Genomic DNA, 26334 nt, shown 5'->3' with positions numbered 1-26334 from the left:
TGATTAAGAAAATCTTATGTTTTTCACTTAGAGAGAACTGCCTGAAGTACACTCTTTTGGCAACTGCCACAGGAGGCATGACTACAAACACATTTTCAAAACATAGCATCGACTATGACGTGAAGATGTGTGCACGTTCCAACAGCTGGACCCACGGTTTTGCCACATGCAGAACACAGAACTTTAGAAGAAGGGCTCTATTATGGCATCCAAGTAACCCCCTCAGGCAACAGATTCTGTCGTTCCCATTGGAGAACGGTTCTGTCCTTCTTCAGGCAACGGATCTGTCCTTCCCATTGGGGTCACCTGGTCACTCCCATGCTCCCTAAAGAGACTGTGATCACCATGAGTCCTAGCTTCTCACTTTCCCCCTTCCTATATTGGAACACTGTAGCCATTTCTAACATGGACTACACAAAACCCAAGTTTAAAGGGTCCAAATGGTAAATACATAAAAGTATGACAGGTTTACTTTAGCAAATATAAGAAAACTATGCCATGCTTGCCCTATCAACCAACATATCAACATAGTCACTGAATTCCTTGTTCAGTGTTCCAATATACATCCCGATAGATGAAAATTCCACAGCCCACACCATAAAAGGCTGTTTTACATTTTACAGAGCTAGCCCAGAATCTCCTTAAGAAAGTGCTGTTAGTACCCCTCTCCATGAGACATTGCAATAAGATAGGCAGCAGAGCAGCAGTCTTTATCTGCGTCCACAGTTCTCTAAAGCTGCCAATATTGAGAGAAAAAATAGTAATAATAACCACTGTAGTTAGAATAACTAAGGGTAAATACATATCAACCCAAATTCGAACAGAGAAAAGGCTTTTCTTACATGTCCGGACAGGGACTATGCAAGGCAGGGGTAAATTTGTACAGAAAAGACAAGCGCGAGGTGAGCGGGCAGGGCCAGCCAGCGCTCCATCCGGTGAGTGGCTTCTGCAGCAGCCACAGGCAGCAGGCCGACAGCCAGGTTTCCGAGTTAGTAAAGTCAGTTCCTGGAAAACCCTCCAGTTTACATCCCAGTGGTCAACATTCCAAGCGAAAGAGCGGCTGAAAGTAGCCAGAGAACCATACACAATCTCCAGCTCCCCTTCCCGATTTAACTGAACTTGAAACCGGAAAAGTGGATCAGCGCATGCGCGAGCAGAACAGCCACATTGGGAAGGGGCCAATGCTCTGTTGACTGCACAGCACGCACCAGGGTTTTAAATGGTGGAAACTGAAAAGGCAGTTGATAATACAGTGATTGACAATTCTGTAACTAAATAAACACTCGTATATACAGAATACAAAGTAGCCGTTCAAAGCTGGCCCATAAATTTAAGACACGAAACAAAATTACCAAATAAATATAGAAATCACAGCTTAGGTGTATGTACTCAATGACACTTAAGAAGAGTTACATTTGCTTTAGACCACATTTTTGCCAATAACTTTATTCTTTCTCAGACACACACACACACAAAAAGCCTTAGACACAAGTTGAAGGAAGTCACAGAAGTCAGGGGTTCAGCAGCTACCTGTATTTCATCATCACTTAAAGTTTTTCAAATGCTCTGATTAAAGATGGTATAAAAGTGTTGGGAAGTCACCATTGCGTACACTTACTTTACAGCTGGGAAAATGGGCATAATTAATTTCTGTACATAGAATGAGCATTAGTATCATGACAATGCAAAAACCTGATGAGGAATTAATTACAAACGTTTTTAACACAGAAATTTAATTATTCATTCCTGACTAAAACCATCCACAGTTAGTAGTAGTCATGACACTTAAAGAAAACTGCTTTGAAAACCCGCTTTTCAGCCATTTGGGTAAGTGACTTTTTATTGAGTTTAGGACCTAAGGTTGTGAATTCAAAACTAATTACCTTTGATTATTCCACAACATTCAAATTCAAAATGAATTTAGTCATAATCAGGAGGAGAGCTAAAACAACTTTGAAAATGATTATTAAGGAGTCCTCAATTTACTACGTACGTAGCTGAGGACTGAGTTGAAGTGCTTATATACTTGAGTACCAGAAGCTTCTGACCAAGTCCTCAGCACAGAGTAAAACATACTGTTTGAACACAGAATGAGAAAAACTCTTACCAACCATTTAAGCTTTGAGAAGACCTGGCCTATGAGTGGCACATGTAACCACGTATAAGAGTAGGGACAGTTAGAGAGAGAGCTGCTGCATTCTGATTTCAGGAGTTGTACCTCAGCCAACATTCCATCTTCCCAGAACAAACGGTGCCCCATCACCCTGGAGCAAATGGTTGCTGACCTCCTACTAGGAGGTAAGTATGTAAAAACAAAGAATATTCAGGAATGATACTTAAATAAAAGTGTCTAAAACTCCAGTGTATTCTGGTTTCAAATGCATGAGGACCCAAAGCTGGGCAGAATTTTAGAAGCTGTCAATGGGAGCTAAACACTCTGACAGGCATTGACAGTGCCTCTTAGGTGGCACTCTCCCCAGTCACAAGGGTGGTCACTAGGGATACTAGGGTCACTAGGGTCACTAGGGATTTTCAGAACCGGGCTTTATACAGCTAATAACTGATTTTGTATTACTGAGGCAAACTCAGTTTCAAACGGCTAAGCCAAAGCTGTTGCTACTGTTCATAGTAGGGGAAAGAAAATTTTCTCCTAAACATGAAGAACCACTTCAATAAATTCAATCTATAATTCTAAACATTATATTACACATAACCCAAATCAACAGCTAATAAGTTAGTAAAAAATGGAAACGCCTAATTCAGAACAGATAGTTTTAATATGTACAACATTCTGCAAGACGCACGATCATACGCTCCCTCTTTTATAGTAGGGTGGCCTAAAAAAAAAAATTACAAATTACCTTCTCTACGTGTATACTTGAAAATGAAACCGAAAATAAATTCTGATTTCAGGAACATACATATTCAGACCTGTTAGCATCTAAATTCGGAAACTTCACTACCCTAAGGCAAAAACATGGGAATTTTTAAATCATGTCAAAAGCACCATGAATACAGAACTTGAACAAGTTTGTAGGAACTTATATGACTAGTCAATTAACCTAAAGAAATTACAGATTAAAAAAATACCAGCTTCTTAAAGGGCCATCACTACACAGCAGGCAAGGTGAAGGCCAACGGAGAAGCGTTAGCTTATTAGTCATGCGGGAAATGTTTTTAGAACCACTCCCATTAGAATTATCATTAAAGTGTGAGAAAGACAGGCATTGGGGTTAAATACAACACAATTTCCAACTTAGTTCAGTGAATACATTAAGTTGAAATAAAGCGATACAGAAACCAATTATACTCCCAAGAACATCGTTTCCAGTGCACTTTGTGAACAGCTACTGGGGTGAGGAAAGCCACTTCCTTTCTGGGTGTGGAGGGAGCCAAGCGGGAGCTAGCTAAGTGGCTGTGCTGGGCAACATCCTCGGGATCACGTGGTTGGCATCTATCTGAAGTCACAACTGCCCCCACTGTGCGTTGAGCCCTGCGTAAGCAAAGGGGGTGGCGGAGGAGGCTGCTCCATTTTACAACCCACTGATTTTAGTCCCTGAATCGAAGTTACTGGTTATGCAAATCCAAAATGACACAGGTCTTTCCCTGAACCCCTTCCTTCTGCGACGTACCATCAACACCGTCTGCAGTTTCTTCTTCCTCTTCTTCTTCTAGCATTTCAAAGGGAGTCATTATATCATAGAGAAATGAGAGGAAACCATAAAACCAATCTGAACTCTCCTCCGCTAAAATAGTAAGGACTTCCTCAAGAGAATCAATATTTTCATTACTGCCATCTTTGGTCAGGCCTACATAAGAATAAAGGAAGAGAGAAAGAGAAAACAAGAAGAGCAGTTAGGTGGAAAAAAGTTATTAAGCTTAGGCAGAGTGATCTCAAAAGGGGGGGGGTGGGGTGGGGCATCACAGTCACAGATTTACAGAAAGGTAAAGCAGAAAAGTAAAGAAACCAGTTAAGAAAGCTCACCTCCAAGCCAAGCCTCGACCCACCCAACACACTGAATATCCTCCCAGCTCATAAGCAGGCTGTCTTTTTCCCACTAGAGCCTTGGGCGGGAACATTGGCAAAGAGCATCAGCAAACTCAGTAGATAGGGAAGGAGAAAGTGATCCCAGAGAGCCTAGCATATGCTCTGACAACCTCCCAACCGGCACACCGATGAACCAGACCTGACCATACACCCTGGAGTAAACTGCAGGTGCTGCAGAGCACGAAAGCCAGTGGACTACAAGCATCTCAGTTGCCGTGAGACACTCAAACACGGTCATTCATATCAACTGACTCTGTTAGTGCTACACAGCCTGTAAGTTAAAAGGAGCTGATATAAATCTCTCTGCCTACTTATAAGAACCCTGAGGAAGGCTCTAGCAGCCACTGGTGGGGGAGGAGAGCAACCCTGACACCTCTTCCCCTCACCCATGAAAGGAGGAGTTCTTACTGCAAAGACTTGACGTCTGCTGTTTCCTAAGCACTGTTGCCAAACAGGACCCTCTGAACAGAAGAAATGAAGACGTAAGTTATCATGACTGTCTCCAGAGGGAAATGACCTGGGATAGGGAAAGACCCAGAGGATATGAAATCAGTTCCCTATACACTTCAAGGCCCCACAATTTGAGGAAGGAAAGCAGGTGGTAGTTATGACAGGAAGAAATATGAGCATCGGAACCTCCAGCGCCTTCACCTTTGCAAGCAAAGCCTGGTCTCTTCAGGTCATTTCCAACACAATGTCTCCATGTAGCACAGCTACCAGCAATGCTGACACACAAGAGATAGCAGAATCCTGGCTACCTATAAAGATTACACTGAAGGTCTCTGCTGGTGTCAATTGAAGATCTAGACCCTGTCAGTTTCCACATGTGAGGGGAGAGGAAAGATACAAACTGCAGTTACCATTTAATTATTTTTTTTTGACAAGTCCTGGGTGTTTCAAGTCTCCAAATGCTATAAACAGAGATCTGCATTTCCATCCAGGACTGGTGAGAATGATTCTTCTCCCCACCTTAAATGCTACCGCTGTGTATTTAGAGAAAACCCTCGTTGTTATTTCATTATCCTTTGTGCTTTAAGTGTTTCACATCACTACATATAAAATATGAAACTTCTGTGATTCAGAAGTAGAACTGAGCAACAAATATTTGGGGACAGTAACGTATCTATGCAGCCTGTAGTTGCGTGGGTCCCGAATGCATTTGTGTGCACCACACACTTGGCGTGTGTGCATGTGTGGTGATCAGAAGTTTATGTCATGTGGTGCCAAGCATCTTCTTCATGACCCAGTGCTGAGCCTGGAAGTCTTAAAGTTCACAGTGAGCTTAAATTGAATGTGGGAGCCCGGGTAGGTTCCAAGTGAAACCGCCACAGGGTATCTCCCTAGAAGGGAGCACTGATCAGGCTAGAGGAGCTGGACAGCAAGTCCTGAGGGATTCTCCTGCCCAGCCCCTGAGGATAAGCGAACGGTTGCACCTGTAAGGATCCAGACTTGGGTCCTCATGGTTCTACAGAGGAGTATTACCAACCGACCTATATCCAAAGCCACATCTGTAGTTCTTAAAACAGGAATGCCAGTCTGAAGAGAAAAGTGATCCTGGGTCTGCGATTCCTCTGAACCAGAGTCCACGCCAAATGAGCAGCATTAAATGCTGGGCGAGTTCCATGTTCCTCGCCATGGCTTCACACTTCTCTCAGTCTGTACCTAAGGCATGTACAGGAGCCGCTGAGTGCCTGCCCTTGGTGCCGCAGCCACACCTGACAGGGGTCAGCTATGTGTTATAGAACAAGGGGCAGGCACGCATCTTCAGGTGAGGTTATAAGATGTTACGCCTAGCACAGTCCTGGGACATTTCCTACGGGCAGTGTGTGGGAAACATGCTTTGTCTTTATTTTATTTTTATCCCATTTTCTTGTTTGGAGATTGTGAATCAATTACATCTCTTTCCCCTTCCCTGCCTTTCCTCCAAACCCTCCTGTTGCTGCTCCACCTGCCTGCTGTCTTTCCAGCTCACTGCCCCTCGCTAACTGTGGTCGCAGGCACACGTGTCTGTAGGTTTCCTTAATACACTGAAACCAACGTCACTTGCGTTTTAGACAATTTGGCCTAAACAATAGGAAATTCTACGTCCAAGGGCAGGATTGGTACATTTTCAAAGTACAGCGGGAGACTGTGAACGGACGGAATCAGTAACAGCTATTGGTGTTGACGAAAGCCTTAATAGGTGGAAGAAAAGCACCGTGTCTGTAGACTTTCCACAAATTAGTATGATTTAGAGTTAGACTTCAAAGGCCGGGGGGTTAAAAACTATGGCATGCGCCAGGTCTGTGGCTATCTGACACGAACATTAATTACTGTGCCTCTTGGTCATCTCTGTCCTCCTCCCTCCATTACCTTGCTTCCTGCCTTTACCTAAAACTATGCTCTTAGGGCCCAGGTCTCAACCCAGCAGCACAGAAAGCAAGGGTTGGTGCCTTCGTGGGGCACGCTCTGTAGCTTCTCCCCCACCACAAGGAGCACCCCAACTCTGTCCCAGGGCGTGCATATAACTGAGGCACAGCTAGGCTCTAGTCACCTCATGCTGGAGGAAAGAACCCCAGCCATCCAAGTCGGGGAGAGCTGAAGTGTACAGGGTGCAGAGGAAAAAGACCTGTGTTATCCTTTAAAAGCTCTACTATTCAGAATTCACTTACGGTAGCATCTTGCATCAGTAACATCAGTTACAGCAAGAAAATGCCATCCTCCTAACGGATTAAGTTGCTCATGACCTTATTTCTTTCAATTGCCTAAAACTACGGTCACCTGAGGATTTAATGTAAGTACTGAAACTCTAAGATAGAAAAATGATAAAATTACAGTCAGGATACCATTACCATTAGGTCAAGATATATCACGAAAGTCATACAGTGGACTTCCAACTGTAAATGACTGCCTCCCACCGTGCAAAAAGGAAAAACACACCCCAGGGCAGGGCTAAATCAGAAGCTAAATTACAGCTAAAACTGTTTCCCATTCAGAATTTGTTTAAAAGGAAGGCCTAACTATGCAAAGTTGCTTACCTGCTACGGTACCTTCCTATTTTTTCATAATCATAAATTCACAAAAATGGTTTCTTTAGCATGCTATTAAACTCAGTGCATAGATAGTATCAGGCCAGAGCTACTGCTTTGCTAAATCAGTTGATGTAAAGCTTTAATACCTATTTGCTTCATACTAAGGAAAAGGAAGTGAGCTGCCTAAAACCAGAAACAACAGGCCACAGTACACAAAATTTGCATATTCAAATCGGCACTGTCCTTTCTGTTTAAAATACTAAGACAGTATTTTAAAGCAACGAGGAAATACCGATCTTTATTCCAAGAGAAACCTAGCTGGTAGCAAAATTACAGAGAGGAATCCATGACTGTCAAAGCAGAAAAAATGTGATTAAAAACCGCTAGGTTCACGTTTTAATGTGAAAATTAGCTACAACCAGGACATTAAAGATTATTTACTGCCACGGTTTTATTTCAAAACTAACCTATGTAAACCTTGAGAAATGTACAGTGTCATCTACGGTCATATCCCACTGAACATGCAGTCCTCATTTGGTTTTATGAATGGTAAGCAAAGCTGGCCCTAATCAGTATTTGAAAGGGAGACATTTACATCTTATAGTCAGAATAAATCATACCAAATGGTACTTTAAAAAAAATCAGTTCTTCATTTGAAAACACACGAGGACATTCTATCTCTAAACATTAAGTTCAGAATATAAAGTGCTTAAATCTGGAAACACAAATGAAGCTATAATTATTAAAATTTGATGTGTTAAGAGCTACATGCTCTGGTAAGAGCGATTTGAAAAGCCACGATGGAAAAGTGCTCCTCTAGCATATCAATAAAAATGAAATATTAAGTTGCAAAATATCTTCCATAAAATGTTTACAGTTCCTACCCCTGAAAGGCCAGGAGAATGAACGGAAATCTGCAGCTGCCAGGCACAGGGGTTGGGAGGAGGGGGGCGGTACGGAGGTTGGGAGTAGTGGTAGAGGAATCTCTAAGACGTCCCAGAGACCTGTGAATGGGGGTGGCTCCCAGGACTCAATGCAGGTGACCTTAGCTGAGATGCCCAACAGTGGGGATACTGAACTTGAAGAGGCCACATCCTGTAGACAGACATGAGCCCCAGTGGAGAGATAAGGACACCAACACACTCACAAACTTTCAATGCACAATCTGCCCTGTCTAAAAGAAATGCAGGGACCAAGGTGGAGCAGAGCCTGAAGGAATGGCCAACCAACAACCGGCCCAACTTGAGCCTCATCCTAATGCAGGCACCAATCCCTGACGCTGTGAATGCTACTCTGTTAGGCTTACAAACAGAAGCCTAGCATAACTGTTCACTGACAGGCTCTACCAGCAGCCGACAGAGACAGATGCAGATACTGACAACCAAATACTGGATGGAGGCAGGGGATCCCTGTGGAAGAGTTAGGGGAAGAATTGAAGGCCCTTAAGGAGATGGCATCCACATGGGAAGACCAACAGGATCAACTAAGCTGGATTCCTGGGAGCCCCCAGAGACTGAGCATACATGGGCTGGATGGAGGCCCCACACATGTAGCAGAGGGCTGCCTTGTTCTGCCTCAGGGGAAAAGTATGTGCCTATTCCTACAGAGACTTGATGTGCCAGGGCAGAGGGATACCCAGAGGGGCCCCCGGAGGGAGGGGGGAGGAAGGGACTCTGTGAAGGGGAACCGGGAGAGCAGCAGTTGGGATGTAAATAAATAAATGAATGAACAAATCGACAAACAGAAATGTTTACAGTTGCTGAAGATAATTATCAAAGCAAAAATATTCTTTTGACTTCAGTATCTAAGTCCTTCTAACAAAAGAGAGGAAGCAGGGTACTTGCCTAATAAAACCTTGGCATCATCCACATCGAAGTCCCCATCACCGTCTGCGTCATAGACTCCTAGCTTTCCTACAACAGGAGAGAAATGACAGACACAGGAACAGAGAGAAAACAAATTTAATAAGTATCTGTCTCTTGCCGCCACTTTTAGACACCATAAATATCATGAGTCCTCTCCTTTTACAGCTGCAAAGCCAAACTGGAAGAATACATCATCAAAGCTACCAGGCAGGCATCTACAGACTCAGGAAGTATGCGGCTAACGAAACTCTGAGTGAGAGGTTTTCCCTAACAATTCAGGAACATTCTGATCCCATCGCTTCACAGCAATTTTACTATTCTCCCCAAAATACTTTACATAAATACCTTAATTTACATATACAAGAAGAATAGCCCAATTCTAACAGTCTAACAATGTATATAATTTGGTGCTTTTGAGATATAAAACTTCGCTGATCTATCAACAATCTATGCGACTCAAGCTTCAAATAAAAATCAAGTATTAGTAAATCAAGTGAAAGCATAAGTACTTCACAAAGTGAAACATGTCTAGTCTGACATTTAACAATAAATTAATTTCAAGAAAGCACTCCTCTACTTGAAGTGGAATGGTCGGTTCTAGAGGTAAAGTAGGTGAAAGTGGGGGCTTCCTGAAATGCTGAAGAAGACCAGAGTTACCCATTTAAAAATGCCGTTGGTACCAGACATCCATTGCTTAAGGGTAGAAAAGGAAGCCAGGTTCAACTCACTCAACAATGGCTGTACACCGCCAATGCTTTCAGGGTGTTCTCTACAGGTTTAGCATTTCAAATGACTTAGAGAAAATATCTTGTGTCTGTATGGATGTGGCACCTGTCAATAATAAAACTCATGGCCTATAGCTTAGGCACGAAAAAGGAGGTGGGACATCTGGGAGGCAGAAAGGATTCTGGGATAAGGCCAGGCACAGAAGATGTGACAGACGCACAGTACCTGAGCACAGGTAGCCAGCCACGTGGCAGAACACAGATTAGAATGGGTTATTTTAAATTATGAGCTAGTCAGAGAAAAGCCTACCTGTATGGCAAAGGTGTCTGTAAATACATTTTAAGTCTAGTCTTATTTCTAAGAGCATGGGGCTAGGAGAAAGAAGCAAACCGAACTTCAACAAATGAGTCTTATACAGTCTACACCCTAAAAATTATTCTAAAATCAACATGGTTTATAACTCATCACTGGACAAGAACAATGGGGGAAAATCGTTGTGCACAGCAATATTTTAAAGAGCAAAAGTATAGCATTCTTATGAAAAATGAACGGCAAAAAAAAAAATAGTTTCCAGTTCTTTAATTCGAAGTATAATTGCAGCAGGAATTTTGGTGCAGAGCAAAATTCCCAGATCCCTGACTCTAATTTTGTCCAACTTAGTACACACACAAGAAAACTGAGAGGAAAGTTGGGATGAAAACAGGATCCTTACTGTTAAGAAAAACCAAAGCGATAACCTGTAATTCAAGGCTATCAATAGCACGGTGCTTTAATACCATTGTAAAGACAGCAGGCCACACCTTCCTGAGAACCTTACAAGGGGAGACTGGTCCGACCATTTACGGACCAGTAGATGTAGATGACGGTTAGGAGGTAAGGGTGAGGTCTTAGAGACAGATGCAAAAGCACTTAGATTGCATCTCCAGTAGCCTACCTTGCAGTACCTCTGATAAGTTATAACGGAAGTCCTTCGCTTTGGCTGCATGCATACAAAAACATGAAAATTGTTATTTATCAATAGAAGTACACCCGTCACCTAGCAACGCTGTACGCTAATGAAATCATACACTTTTCTTTATGATAAACCAAAATTCTTTCATCTATCTATTCAGAACCACTTCCTTTAAGGCAGTAAGAGGGAAAACACTGGTGAGTGACAAGTTCTACATAAGCATATTGTGTTATCCTCTGTTCTCCTCTGTGACCACGTGAGAGGTCTACTCGAAGGGGACAGGTCTACGACACAAAATCAGCAACCATGTCGTTTTCCTACTGGCCTGTCAGTGTCCTTAACTGAATCATTAAAGGAGACAGCCATACTTCGTAATTGCCCAACAGTGAAAACAAATAACTCTCATCACTGGTTTTTGGCTAAGCAGAGTGTGCTGTACCCATATGACGGAGTATTACTCTGGACCTTGCAGACACGCACGTATATGCTATGCTCAGAACACCCAAAACAATCACGGCAAGTCAAAGGGACCTGTAAGGGAAAGAGTGCATCATAGAAACGCTCTAAATTAGGTGATGATGGTGGTGCAAAATTGTGAATACACCAAAAAATGAATTTTAGATTTTCAAGTGTTTACAATATTTAACTTATGTGATTGCTCTCCATTTTTTTAAAAAGTGGTTAAAATAAAACAAATCATTTTTTAAAACTTTAGTGTGGCTGGTGAAATGGCTCAGCAGCTGAGAGAGCTTCTGTTCTTCCAGAAAACCCTAGCTTCAGGTCCCGGAACCCATATCAGGTGACTCATGGTGGCCCCAAGGGATCCACTGCCCTACTGTGACCTCGGTAGGCACCCCCACACATGCATGCACTCACACAGCTACATAAATAAAAAGCTTAAAGCTTTAGTGATTATATGAAAGAGAACAGGAAATACTACCAGAAGTACCCCCAGGGACGTCCTCACATGAGCTTGGAGACGCCCTACCCGACCACACGGTCCACCCCAGCACCCACACAGCCATGCGCACACAGGCTCCTATCTCAACAGACACACACAGCTAGGTGTTCCTTGAAAATCCTCTCTAAAGAAAGGGTTTGCAAGTCAACCATGGCAGCTCCCATCTGTAATCCTAACACTGGAAGCCACTGGAGGTTTCAGGCCAACCTGGGCCATAGAATAAGATGCTATTTCAGATCTATGCCCATTAAAGGAATCAGTTCATGACCTAGAATTTTCTAAAACTCGTAATAAAATTGAACAGAAAACAAAGAGTGCAGAAAACCGTGAAAATGAATTTAGCAAAGCTTGCTTTGATGGAAGCGTCCACATATCACAATAAACAGAGAGCCTACATGGAAACCTTCAAGATTCGGGTCACTGCCCAGGGCGGCCCTTTGCTTTCACTTTTTCAAGACTCAGTGGGCACCTACAGTTGGTAATCACAGAAGAGAGGAGAGACCAAGCCTTGGGTTACCAAGGGCTATCATTTCAGTCTGACAAAATCACTAGGGAGAGCATACCCTGATTCTTACCTAGAACTTCCTCATAATCAACGAGGTCAAACCACACGACGGCCACCGACGTCCAGACGCCCAGCAACGCAATGACCATGAACCACGTGAAAAAGGACCCTCCGGAAATTCCTCCTCTCCGCCCATTCTTGTGTCCTCCGTGCTTTGCCTCTGTTTGGAGAAAGAAAAGCATCAGGCGTCATCACAGGGAAAGAAGACACTGGGCCGAACGCCACTTTCCTCCCCGCTCATATATTTTGACACTAATTTGATAAATCATTTCAGAAACAAGTTTTATTTAAATTCTCAAAGTGCGCTACATAAAATAATGACTCCGAACACAATGAAGCTTCTGCCTACTCAATTACCATGTTTAAATAATCTTAATTTTGAACACAAGCAAACTCCTGATGGGCTATGCTTTTTTTTTTTTTAAATATGATGACAGAGCACATACATCCCTTCCATGTCCTTTGTCAACATGGCAACACTTTCTTTTGTGTCCAAATGGCCCCAAGCCCTGCCTTGGGTGCTAATTAGCAAACACTGGTATGTCATAAGCCTTCCTGAAACTTCGGGTTCTTGCCTTCCTGGACCAAGGAAAATACTGGCCCCGACTTGATATCTCTCACTGTTCTCTTGCATTCTTGCATTATCCAAAATCTAAGTTTCCAACTAGCCAACGCTGTTCAGTGTTCATTTTGTTATGACATCCAAGTCTTTAGCAAGTGGCCTGGACACTTCCACTTCTGTAGCTTTCTGTCCTATATGGCGCTCTAATCCTTTAATGTCCATGCTGGTCTTCCTGGTGTCCTGTGGCTCTGCCAGCTCCTAAACTGGATGCTGCCTTTTCCTGGTGCTGGCGAGTTGCTATTTTCTTACGAAGCAAATATCTCTTGCCAAGACAGGATGAAAAACCCACCCTAAGAACCCTCGAAGTTCAGTGAGTACCAGCTAACAATGAAATCAGAGACGCATATTGATCCTTTTCCATATCCTATTCACACTGTGCACAGCCTGAATCATATTAACCGCCACAGGAGAAAACAGTCTCCTCTAAAATTATGCAATATTGGGGAAGGTGAGAGAGAGAGAGGAGGTACAGAAACATGAATCACCGACAAAAAGAAGCAACCCAGCCCAGTTCCACCTCCCTCCTCCAGGAGATCCAGTAGGGCGTGGGGAGGCAGGAAACAGGCCTTGCCAACTGGCCTCAATGCAGGAAACAGCTCTGTAAACTGCTGTTCACCAAGTGTCGTTTATCACGCTTGCTGTTTTATGTGCCTTATAATCTTCCAGAAATATTCTCCTAGTGGTCAAATAAACAGAAGTCACTGGTCACTGCAAAAAAGTCAATACTTTTTAAAAAAGTGAGCATCATATGCAAATTTCTCTTTTAAAAGAATGTTATATTCCCAGATTATATATATAAAAAAATATATACTTAGAAGGTTGTATCCTATCCCCAAAGGGCATCTGGGAAAAGGAAACCATTCTCCATCCTACCATCACAGAAGGACGACGATGCCTGGTATGTGTGGCACGGTGGGCTCTTCCCACAGCGCTGGCATAAGCATTGCTACATACATGGGGCCCTCAAAGGAACTTGCCCACATTTCTGCTGAAGGTGTTTCTAGAAGCTTAAGCAGGACATTGCCTATTCTGTACAACTCTTCCTTGTTGGATGTGTGGCACGACATCCAACATGCTGAATTCCCCCTGTCCAAAGGCAGATGGGTCCCAGGATCATTCCCCCAAATATCCCTATGCATCTCTTGCATGGGCACTGCCCGCCTGGGAACCCCTGGATTCTCAATCATCATCTATTAGAGGGCAAAGATGAAGGAATTCACCCACTTCAGCACTGCACACTGGGCAGAGCTCAGAAAGTGACCTCTGTGCCTAATGAGGACTGACCTTCACGACTCGCAGCTCTATCAGCTCTTACTCAGAACCTGCCTTCTACCTCTAGACAGGCCTCTAAGAGGAGAACACTGAAGCAACAAAATGATTCCAACGCACGGCTCACAAAGAAAGCTGCAACCCTGTTTGTTAAAACATATCCTTTCCTTAGATTTCTTCTCTGCGTGTGAGTATTTTGTCTGCATGTACATCTGTGTATCATACGATGCCTGGTGCCTGTTAAAGGCAGAAGAGGCCATCAGAACTGGAGCCAGGACAGGCCGTAGGCTACTACGTGGGTGCTGACACCGAACCCAAGTCTTCTGCAAGAGCACCCTAAGGCCTTAACAACTGAGCCCTTGTTCCAATCCCAAGAATATTCATGTTTTAAACCCATTAGGAGATTAAATCTTCAGGAGGTAAAAAAAATAGCTCAATCTTAGTGTGCATGCACAATGTGTATACATGTGTATACGTAAGTATATTCCTGTAACTAAGTGTATAAAATTATGGCTAGATAAGACATTTTATTGTAAGGGGAACATGATTTCCAATATTTTTATATGCCGTAAACAATCATATAAATCATTAAATGATCATTAAATCATTATTAATGATTAAAATAAGCTATCAGTGGGATTTTTCAAAGTAAGGGAGGAGATGGCTAAGATCTAGGGGGCAGGAGGGCACCCTCAGTAGCACTGTTCGGTGTTTAGTTTACTACGCTTTTATAGACACAAAGACATCTTCCCAAAGCTATATGGAAAGGGCTCTTCTTAATTTTATATAACACACAAATAAGAAGATGCTGGAGAGACAGCTCGGTGACCAAGAGCGTGCACCGCTCTTGTGTTCATTTCCCAGCACTCACACAAGTGGCTTACGACTGAACAACCTGTAACTCCAGCTCCAGAGGATTCCAAGGTCGCCAGCCTCGGTATGAACCTGAACTCATGTGCACAGACCCATCACTAAAAAGCAAAAATAAACCTCTCTTCAGGGTAAAATGCATCTCAAGCGGAAACATCCATTAAAAATCATGATAAAACTACAATAAACTGGGGCCTCGTCTTATCTGTTCTTGGACACTCTGACAGACACCATCTTTTCCTACTGCTCCTCATTAGCTAAAATAGCAAATTGTTAAAATACTTTATCCCTTTACAGTGTCAATCAGTGTGTTATGCCAGCATCATTAACCTTATTACTATTAATAACCCATTAAGGATAAAAGCATTAAGTCATAGAAGCATCTTTCTATCGGCACTTCCAAGTCTTTCCTTTAAACATGCTCACAAGGAGGGCGAAGCATGCATTAAGGATCCAGACATCCTTTAAGAGCCCCTTCCCGGAGCATACAACACGTGCTTGGCCTGTCCCGTTGTAAATGTGCTGTGCTTAGTTCCCAGGGGCAGATCCGCTTTCCTGACTCAAGAGAAGTGTGGTAAGGCCAATGCTTCCCAAGGGCTTCAAACTCCACCAACAAACTCAAAACCGGGACGTCACCACAAAAGCATTCTGGAAGAACAACCAGCGGTTGATGCTATTTTCTCAGATTAAAATAAGTCTGAGTCAGTCTTCCTCTTGTTCTCTGACTCTAGATCCAAACGACGGTCCTAGGGACTGGTCACCGGGGTTTCGCAGCGTTAAGACCACAGCAATTCATTTTCTGACATGAAAGTGGAATGAGATTCATTTTTGCCCGAGCTGCTTCATCCAAATGACATCCACATTAGAAAATGTTCACGCATGAACTGGACAGAATATTACTATGGAGAACAAGAGTTCCAACAATCAAAAGAAAAGACTCCAAAATGAAGTCTGGGCTAGGGACAAAGGGCCACTGTGTGTTGGTTGAGGAAAGAGTAAACAGAGGGATCAAGTAATTCATTTGCCATTAAGTAGACTACAAATGCCACAGACAACTGTCAGTGAGCATTGTGCCGGCATTTCACACTGACCCTAAACAGAGCATCTAAAAGAGTAAAACAACAATTCCTTATATGGAGGTTCAATACACCTAACAGATGCTTTCACTAACAAAAGGCAACCTTTGATTATAAAGAAAATGGAAAATACATACACAAGGAAGTAAATTCAACACATTAAGGGAACGAAAGTATCCACTTAAGAGTCAAAATCCTAATGTCTTCTACCTTGTTTTTCATTTACCCTCTGCTGCCCATGAAGTAGGTCAATTTCCATATAAGGCAAGCATGCTCCAGCCAGGCATGCTCACTGATACAAGACTAGACTTCCATAGCCCTTACGTTCCCGGTCCTTTTCTATGAAATCTGAAACACAGAATTCTCTAGGTTCATTGTAACAGACATAGCAGACGATGGATGTTTATAAAATGTGGTTTACAGTAGTAGAATATAATAAAAGACAGCTTAAATTAGGACATCAACGCCTGTTCAGATTAAAGACAGATTAACTCATGAAAACTTAGCTATTGTGGACAGTCGATCTCTCCAGAAATTCAGGACAGAAAATGCAGAAGGCACAAAGCACTTAGCCAAAAGCTTCTGAACGGAGTAGTGTCGCTGAAATGAGGTAAGAAGCTGGCAGCTAGCTGGCCCCCTTTTATGCCAAACAACAGAAATATACCTTTATCTTCAGCCATTTTGATTTCTTCAATCCATGAACAAAATACACAGAAGGGGAAAAACTAAGGTGCCCCGGGGGCACCCAGCAAGCCGTTCTTCCCTGTAAGAACCGTGGCTACCAGTATTGCCAGGACAAGGGATCCAGTGCTGAACTGGACCTGACTCCAGCTCACCAGCTATTTTTAGAGACCACTTCCCCATGGCCACATGCTGCTAAATCGCTCAGGCTGAGTGCACTCCTGAGGATCCTGTGGCCCTTCCCACTTGGGATGGATGCCCTGCTTGGTTGGTCCCTACCTCTTCTAACTCCAGCCTCTGAACGATGAAGCAGACGGACAGGGCGCACAAGGAAACAAACTGTCCCACCAGTTTGAGTTTCTTCCGAACAGGCTTCGAGGGCCTCAGTGTCAACACCAAATCCTCTGTAATTAAAGGAGCCCACATGTGGCCCCAAGCCCAGAGCCAGCATGATTCGACCCTTCAGAATTTTAATCAAGAGACTGCAACACTAGTTAGCCAGTTTGCTAAAAGGAAGACAAGTGATAAATGAGAAGAAGCTAGTGAATTCTCTGGAATCCTGATACACAGCATTATCACCTCAGGAGCAGTCCTTCCAACAGCAAAATTAAAGACAGGGCAGGAAAACATTTCACCAGAAGACAGGAGAGGCCTGGGGGCCACTGAAGGAAAGAAAGAGGAGGGGGAATGACTGGAAGGTTAAGAAGAAAGGAAAAGTTCCTCAAAACGGGTCCTGGACAGAGATTATGCAATCCCACATCCAAGGGTCCCCTTCTGGGAAATGAAACTGGCCCAATTTTATTACCATTTTTTCACTATTCTAAGATTAGCAGTTCATAGACTTCGTTCTAGCTCTAATTAATACGTGAAATTAATTTAGAGCAAGGGGAATCTAGAGCAAGCAGCAACTTTTCAAAGCTGCCTCTCCGTCTTTATATTTCTTATGTATTCATAAGCAAACAAAACATTTAAACATTCTGAAGAGAAGTCAGTAACTTAAAATCTGATAGTCCAGATACGAGACAGGGTGAAGAACGTATCAGAGACAACTGAAAAAACAACTTGTGTCTTGTTTTTCAAAGATGGAGTTAAAGATGACCTTCAGGTAACTAATATTGCGAATATAATATGATATGATTATGCAATCATTATACGACGTTTTATACTATTGTAATATATTATAAGTGAATGTTCTGGAAGCTTTGTTTGAGGGTGGTTTGTGGGACCACAGGACCAGAGCTGACTCACAGAGTGGCCACACTTCGGTGGCCTGGTATGAATCTGAAAGGGGGATAGGGCTTATCAGCTTCTCCATCCTTCCAGGGAGTCAGCACACGTCAGGAGATCGGTTTCCTGCTTACGAAATATATTGACACACACCAGGCGTTCGCGTACTTGCTGAAACCATCCACATCCCACGTTTTCCGGACTCAATCAGAACCTTACAAAAAAATCTGCTTGCGTGCTCTCAGTTCACCTGTCTTAATAAGCCCAGCTATCCCCAACACAAGTGCTGACATGCTCCTTAGCTCTTGGCCAGTCTGTGTCGGGCAAACCTTGTTAAAAGTTACAAGACAGTAGTCGATTCATTGAGGAATCGTGGCCATTAAATTAGGGTTAATGTAAGCCTTGGGCTTCTTCAGTACAGAGATGATTATTCCCTGGGGTACTAAACTTAACCGCCACCATATATACACTATTGTTAACGTGCTGCAGAGTTTTACATCAACGTCATACAAGCTAGAGTCATCCGAGAGGAGGGAGTTTCAACTGAGAGAATGCCTCCATAAAATCAATCTGTAGGCAAGCCTGTAGGGCATTCTTTTAATTAGTGACTGATGGAGGAGGACCCAGCCCATTGTGGGCGGAGTCACTCCTAGGCTGATGATCCTGGGTTCTATAAGAAAGCAGGTTGAGCAAGCCACAACGGGCAAGCCAGTAAGCAGCACCCCTCCATGGTCTCTGTGTGAGCTCCTGCCTTCAGGCCTCTTCGGTCAGTGACTTCCTGCCCTCCGTAAGTGAGTTCCTGCCCTTCATGACTTCCTCCAGTGATGCCTTATGATCCGGAAGTATAAGCCAAATAAGCCTTTTTGGTGAGTTGTGGTGTTTCGATGCATCAAAAGGAAAACATAACTAAAAGTTATCCCATTCCTTCTTCTATATGCAATAGTTAAATAAGCATTGTTATAAGATGTCTTTCTTGCCTAATTTCACAAAGGTGACAGACCACCTGTGCAGTGGGGTAAACGGAGAAAATGGCTCTGAGACACCGATTTAAATCATTCCCATGCTCATCGTAGGGAAAGTAAATTCTGAATTCCAAGAAATTGCCTGTAAACTTTTTCGATAGAAAGAATTTGTCTAAAAGTTCTTTAAAAAAAAATAATAAGCTGGATTTGTATGTGGCAAATCAACACCGCAGCAGACGACAGTCGCTATCAAAGTAGCAGCTGCTGGGACTAAGCACCAGCCCTGGGTACAGGCAGGGAACAGACCTGTAATGTGAACTCACAGCCTATTAATATCAACCTGCTATGACCCGAGACCACAAGAGCCAAGACCTACATCCACTGAGCCACCAGCTGCACTGTCTCCCAACACCTGCCCGGTGAAAATCTAGAGCCCTCTCCAGCCAGTGCTGGCCTTGGTCTCCAGCCACTCGGTATCTGCAGCGGCAGCCCTAACACGGAAGGATAGCCTCGGGCTTCTTAATCTCTTCCTCCAAGCTGGCGTTCCTGAAGGTCTGTAGAGGTTTCCCCGGAGCACGCCTAAGATCTCAGGGGTTGGATATTGGTCAGGGGAACACACGAGCTGCTGAGAGCCTCCATGTGGAAGAGAGACTGAACAGCAGCCACTGGGAAACAGGGATTTGAAGGCTGGGTTTGATGAGCGCACACTGTACCCAAGTCCTAGAACGTCACAGAGAAGCCATGACTGCGTATGATGGCACGATAATGTATGCAAACGAATAAGTGAGCAGTGCTACATAAGCCCTGGGAGTCTCAGTCTCAAGGAAAAATCAGCTGTTTGGACCAACTGCAAGACTATCAGTTCCTTGCACTCCCATCCCCCAAAAACCAAGCAACAAGAGCTCTGCTCCTCCAGTGCTCTTGGCATGTGATTGACTGCACACCCCTGCTCCTGCCCCGTCCTCAGTGGCCTGCCCAGCACTTCAATTTTAGCTGTAACCAAATGGACTCAATGCCCAGCCCTGGGTCAAGATCCCTCTTTTCTTCACACCCAGAAGGCTTGCTCCCTATATGCCTAACGTCTACCCTTACGGTGTGCCTTGCTGTGGCCTTGTCCTAATTCACTGTCTGAGGCACATCTTCATTCTCGCTCAAACACTCCTGTAGCCCTCCAGGCAGCCACTCGCAGAATCTAACTTCCTACTGAAAGTGCTCTGCTTGTTTGGGTCCACTACGGTGCCAGCAGGACACCCCACTCTCAGTAATGTTATTTAAACCAACACACATATCCCCAAAAGAGGAGCTTCCCTCCGTGTACTTACCCTACCTCAGCAAACACGGGTGAGCAGTGTCATTCTAAACCTAGTATGAGTAGCCAAGAGGACCACCAAAGTAACCAAGGCGAAGCCATGGCAAATGACCTCTGCGACAAGGAACACAACGAGAATACACGAGAGAGCTGTTCTTGCAGCTTGTCTAGTTACTGATTTCTTCACAGATTCTGTAACTCCTTACCTCCCCCTCCCCACCCCAGCTTGCTGTTTTTAATGTGTGTGGTGTCTCCTAAGCGATCCATGTCTCTGGTGTAATGCTGACAGGAGGTTGAAGGTAAGTGGGGTATACCCTCAAAAGCAGGCACCCACCTTTCCCCTCGGTTTTCCTCGCTCTAACATGTGCCTCCACCATTGATCGGCTGCTCTCCCCAGACGCCCAGACCGATGGAAACGCCTAACCTCGCAGCAAACTTTCTAGAACCATGAGGGCAAACTTTATCTCTTTACAGATCTAATTAGCTGAGGTGTTCATTATAGCAACACAGGTTGATTACCACACCCCCACCACCTGCTTCCCTGTCTCTTCATACCCAAGCTGGAGAACAGGGTTCTCTCCTGACAGGCTGGCCACATTTGCTACTGGGCTGACTGACATGAAGGCCTCCTCAGACGGGTACTGTTCCTCCTCCCTGCCAAGGAGCATAGTCAACCTCTCAACAGTGGTGCTGTGGTCCATTACAGCTTCCCAGTGACCACAAAACCTGTTTCGAACTTCTCTGCCCTTAAATCCACTCTACCAGCTTCAGGATTCTCCTAGCCTCACTGCAGAGAGAACCTAAAAGTAGAGCAGGCAACTGTCTTGGGAGCCTACACCACCCATGCCCACAGCACTCCTCCCTTTCCACAGCTTTCTGCCCTTCCCCCTGGAGCTCCCCACTTTCGCTCCTGCCCATGGCCAGTGGGCTGTGTGCCTCTCCCTCTCTTCACAGGTACAATCCTTTAAGAGTACTTTGTTTATTTGTTTGTTTGTTTGTTTATATGCTTGTGAGCGTTTTGCCCCCAGCATCTCTGTGCACCGTGGTATGCCTGTTGCCAGCAGAGACTGAGAGGGCATTTGGATCCCCCGAGACGAGAGTTACAGATAGTTGTGAACTGTCTGTTGAGTACCAGCCATGAGCCTAGGTCCTCTAGAAGAGCAGTCAGTGTTCATAACTGAGTCTGCACAGGTACACTTCTTTGCAAAGGTCTTCCATCTCCTTTACCTTCCCAGTCACAGCTTAGAAACTATGCCCCTGCTTCAGCACACCCCAGAGCAGGATCTCCAAGCTCACACTGGTCAGTCCTGTATCACAGAGTCAGTGGAAAGCCTTCTGGCCCATCTTCTTTGACCTCTTAGCAGGACTCTCTCCCACTATGTTTCTTCCTTCCTTGGCCAAGAAATCTTCAAGGACATGGCTGTTCCCTCTTGTAAGCTCGAATGGGGAGACGTTTCATTGATCCTACTTTATCCAGCATGGGAGAAGGACGTCATTCACTATTTTCAAAAGTAATCATGGAGGGGCTGTGGATTTCCAGGTAGGAATACCTTTCCTAGAGGCACCTTCCTATCCTCCCTCCCTCCCTCCCTCCCTCTGCTTCAGCCTCCTCAGTCATTTCCATCAGCTCCCAGCACTTTCCCATTCCGCCTTCTTGGGTCAATCTCCTCTGTGTGACTTTGGAGTGTGACAAATTAGCTCACTGGTCTCCAACTCACTTCAGCTACTATCCGCAGGATTAAAATGCATCTCTCCTTTGGCTACAAACCCAGTTAACTGCCTCCTACGTGTCCTATATGAATGTCTGACCTGCACAAACGTTTCTGACATCCTTCCCTCCCCTCTGCAAGGTCAGGGCCACAGATCACTTCCAAGAGAGAAACTTGGGATTTACCCCAGCCCCCTTTCAGAAGGTTCACCTCAGGCTATTTCCCCACCAGGCTACTGGGAAAGGGCTAACTATGCAAATATGTGGCCTCCCTCAGCACCTGGGTATCCTTGTCAATTAAAATCAGAGTGCCCAGCATGCTATGGAGGCCAAAGGATAACTTTTTTCCTTCCACTCTTGTATGGTTTCTGGTCCTTTGCAAGCATGCACTGGCCCATTTCACAGGCCCCTGAGCAACTCTTTCACTGACTTTTCTTACGGCATGTGTTTGTTATGAAAGGAAAAGGGTGGGGAAATCTGTTTGCTCTCACTCTGCCTTCTGAGTATAAAACCTATCATGCAAACCCAAGCTCTCTTCCGCTAATCTATCAACCTCAACGTAACTTCACGGCTGTCCACGGTTATAGTCGTGCTTCAACCTGATTATGTTATAAGATTTTAAAAATATTAATAATCCTTATGCTACTCTCAAGACAGCAAACCTTCCAGACAGAAAGGAGGGCAGAGTTGTGCTGGCTCCAGCTGCTCAAACCTCAGCTTTGTTTCACTTCCCCTGAACTATTTAAAACCTAGACACACACACACACACACACACACACACACACACACACACACACACACACACACACACGTCTGTACCGCTCTTCATGCTCTCTGCCCAGCCTGACCTGGAATGTTCCAATGCTGCCACCGCCTGCCACAGTCACTGCTCTGCCCTGCCGGCGCCTCACTATTTCCTGTTCTATCTAATATACTCCTCCTCCTCAAGGAAGCCTTCCTGGTTTTCCATAAATGCTCTGACAGCAATCAGCATGTCACTGGGAATTAGACTGCTTAAGACAATGGGTTTTTAATCTTCTACCTCCAGAAGGTAGTAGGTTTCAGCAAGCCAGGTCCGGAAGAATTGACCTCTTCACTAGTGAGCAGTTCCACAGCAGCTCCACAGGGGGAAAGGTATTTCCACAGCTCCGCCTCAGATGTATTTGGAGTGCTACTCAGATTGAACAGGAAGGAAATAGGCAGCCCTTTCCATGGGTTTCAGCAGCCAGAAACAAAACTATGCTTGCTTTCTTGACTAAGCCTATGGAGAAAAGGCACAGTGGCTGGAAGATTGTCCTATGCTAGAATACAAGAAAAAAACAAAACAAGTAACAATTTGCACTTCCATCAGTCTAGGTTAAAATGAAATATTAGCTACCCAGGCCTGCCTTCTAGCCTTCCAGAAGGCTGCCTGCCTGCCTGCCTGCCTGCCTGCCTGCCTCCTAGCCTGCCTCCTAGCCTGCCTTCCAGCTGCCTGCCTGCCTGCCTGCCTGCCTGCCTGCCTGCCTGCCTGCCTGCCTGCCTGCCTACAAGCCCTTCCTCCCCTCCTCCATTCGTCCTTCCATTTGAAAACTAATTATCATTTTGAATCCTCCAATAAGAACCACTACCATAGCATTCACCTGTGTTTATAGTGATGCTGCTCGAACAGAGGAGACTAAGGAGATCAGGGCACATGGGTCCATCCATACCCTACACACACACAAACACAAACCACCACCACCACCACCCCTACCCCACACATCCCCATTAAGAGTCTTTTAGTTTCTAAAATTACACTGGGAAACTTGGGTTAGTTCTTCAAGCCATGCCTAATGAATCAGTTTTAAAAGTTAATTAGTTCTCCCCATAGACTGTTCAATAGAGGAGAGTCCATCTCTGAGGAATAACCACTCCCCTAGGCTAATTACCCATGCAACAGGTATTAAGACAACATTTAAAATGAGGCAAGTTTCTTGCTGGCCCAGGAAGGGAAAGTTTTTGAGAAGTGAGAGAATGACGTTCAGTCAGAAACCAAAAAGTAGTAAAATAAAAAAAAAAATGTGAGAGTAAAGGTCTTCCATTTATTTTCACTAAAATCAGTAACAGATGAAAGAAGGAAGGAGGGGCTGGAGAGCCATCTCAGCAGTTAAAAGCACTGATTGCTCTTCTAGAGGATCCAGGTTCAATTCCCAGCACCCGCCTATCAGCTCACAACTGTTTGTAACGCCATGATCTGACACCTTCACACAGGCATACACGCAGGCAAAGTACCAACACACATAAAATTAAATAAATAAATAAATAATAAATAAATAAATAAATAAATAAATAAATAAATAAGAAGGAAGGACAAAACCTGAAAACATGGCCACTCATTTAACTCTTAATCCAGAGACAGTGGTTGCGAAGCCAACAGTGAAAACTGCTGATCTTCAGTTGTATCCTTGAAGGTTTCTTGACAACAATGAAGGTGCCTTAGTCAGGGTTTGTATTCCTGCACAAAACATCACGACCAGGAAGCAAGTCAGGGAGGAAAGGGCTCACACTTTCCACATTGCCGTTCATCACCAAAGGAAGTCGGGATGGGAGCTCATACAGGGCAGGAACTTGGAGGCAAAAGCTGATGCAGAGGCCATGGAGGGGTGCTGCTTGCTGGATTGCTTCCCCTGGTTTGCTCAGCCTGCTTTCTTAGAGAACCCAGGACCACCAGCCTAGGGATGGCACCACCCACAATGGGCTGGGCCCTCCCACTCTTGATCATTAGTTGAGTAAACGCCTTATAGCTGGGTCTCATGGAGTCATTTCCTCAAGGGAGACTTCTTTCTCTGTGGTAACTCCAGCTTGTGTCAAGTTGACACACAAAACCACCCAGTACATAAAGTAACTGTGAAAAATAAAACGCAAGAATGACTGTAAGCAGAAATTATAGAGCAAGCTTACAGAGACAGTTTGACCAGTGTAATGAGGGCTCTGTCACACAAACATGAGGGCCGGCGTTAATCCCTGACATCCATGTAAAACGTCGGGTATGGTTGTAATCTCTGAGGCAGAGACAAGATCTAGAATTCACTGGCCACCTAACCTACTTGGTCAACTCCAGGCCAATGAGAGACCACATCTAAAAACATGGATTTTCCCTGAGAAATGACATCCAAGGTTGACATCTAGCTTCCACATACTCAAAGACCTACACACAGACCTGCATCCACATGGAAATGCACTTAAAACAAATGTACGACTTATACAATAAGAACTGCCTCTCTACAGAGATACCCTACTTGATAGGCATCCTATCTAAGGCAATGGTTCTCAACTTGCCAGTCATAACCCCTTTGGTGGTGGTGGTGGGGTGTCACATATCAGAGATTTACATTACAATTCATAATAGTAGCAAAATTAGCTATGAAGTAGTAACAAAATAACTTTATGGTTGGTGGGTATGGTGGTTTGAATAGGCATGGCCCCCATAGACTTGGGTGTTTGAGTGGTTGGCCCAAAGGGAGTGGCACTATTAGGTGTGCCCTTGTTGGAGGAAATATGTCACTGTGGGGGGCGGGCTTTGAGGTCTCCTATGCTCAACATATGCCTGTGTAACATACAGTCCCCCTTCGCTGGGGACCAAGATGCAGAACTCTCGGCTCCACTGTCAGCACCATGTCTGCCTACCAACTGCCATGCTTCCCGCCTTGACAATAATGGACTAACCCTCTGAGCTGTAAGCCGGCCCCACATTCAATGTTCTTCTTTATAAGAGTTGCCATGGCCATGGTGTCTCCTGTGAAACCAAACTAAGACAGGAGTCACCACAACATGAGAAACTGTATTAAAGGATGCTGCATTAGGAAGGTTGGAACCAGTCTAAGGACTCTGGGCATTTGGATAGCCTCCCAGTGTGACTGATGAGGGAAGCTGTGGACCACACGATTATCAGGTCTGATCTTGGAAATGCTAAACTGAAGCATGAACGCAACCTCTACAAACCCTGGACACTAAAAGCTAGATGAGCTCCCACAGGGTATTCTCGTCATAGGGCATTTATTGCATTGTGTGTGCCCTCCATTAACCGTTTCTACTTCTTTTCACTGTAATAGAAAAATATTGGTGAGTACAGCACTCTGCTGAGTTCTGCCACTTGTTCTAGTGAACTGCTGCACACACAGTGGCTGTAGGGGCCCTTGACCTTGAGGTCAGCTGAACTCAGTGCCCTCAAGAGGCCCCAAGCCATGGCTAATGTCTGAAAGAGACCAATCTTGCAGCACTGTCCCCTCAGGCTCCAGAGTTTGCCTCACTCCTGGTGCCCTTCTCTCAACCCACAAGAGCTGCACATTTTCTTACATACTCCTGACTGGGAGAAATTCTACAGCTTGGCCAAAAGCTGGAAAGTACACTTCTACAGAACAGTAAGCTGGGTTTTCAAAAACTCCTACCACATTACGGCAAACACAGCAAAGACATTAATAACATGTATGAACTCCCCAAATCCCCGCTTAATGCCAAATG

At 44.5% G+C, this 26334-nt stretch overlaps 1 protein-coding gene across 3 annotated transcripts in view; it reads right to left on the bottom strand.

Moving 5' to 3' along the window:
• Nucleotides 1-26334, bottom strand: part of Asph (aspartate beta-hydroxylase) — a 59930-nt gene that overhangs the window by 6648 nt on the left and 26948 nt on the right. The window contains exons 2-5 of one of the 3 annotated variants that reach the window (XM_032906075.1): nucleotides 12139-12288; nucleotides 10585-10629; nucleotides 8904-8972; nucleotides 1420-3809 (exon numbers count right to left, since the gene is read on the bottom strand). In XM_032906075.1, coding sequence (XP_032761966.1) covers nucleotides 3568-3809; nucleotides 8904-8972; nucleotides 10585-10629; nucleotides 12139-12288 — 506 coding nt within the window. In that variant the 3' untranslated portion in view covers nucleotides 1420-3567. Of the gene's footprint in view, nucleotides 1-1419; nucleotides 3810-8903; nucleotides 8973-10584; nucleotides 10630-12138; nucleotides 12289-26334 lie in introns of those variants that run through there. The other 2 variants (XM_032906094.1, XM_032906085.1) reach the window with 2 other exon arrangements.

The sequence above is a fragment of the Rattus rattus genome, chromosome 1 (assembly GCF_011064425.1).
Source record: "Rattus rattus isolate New Zealand chromosome 1, Rrattus_CSIRO_v1, whole genome shotgun sequence".
Classification (NCBI taxonomy): Eukaryota; Metazoa; Chordata; class Mammalia; order Rodentia; family Muridae; genus Rattus; species Rattus rattus.
Note: the sequence above shows the minus strand (reverse complement) of the source record. Positions and strands in the feature narration are given on the sequence as shown.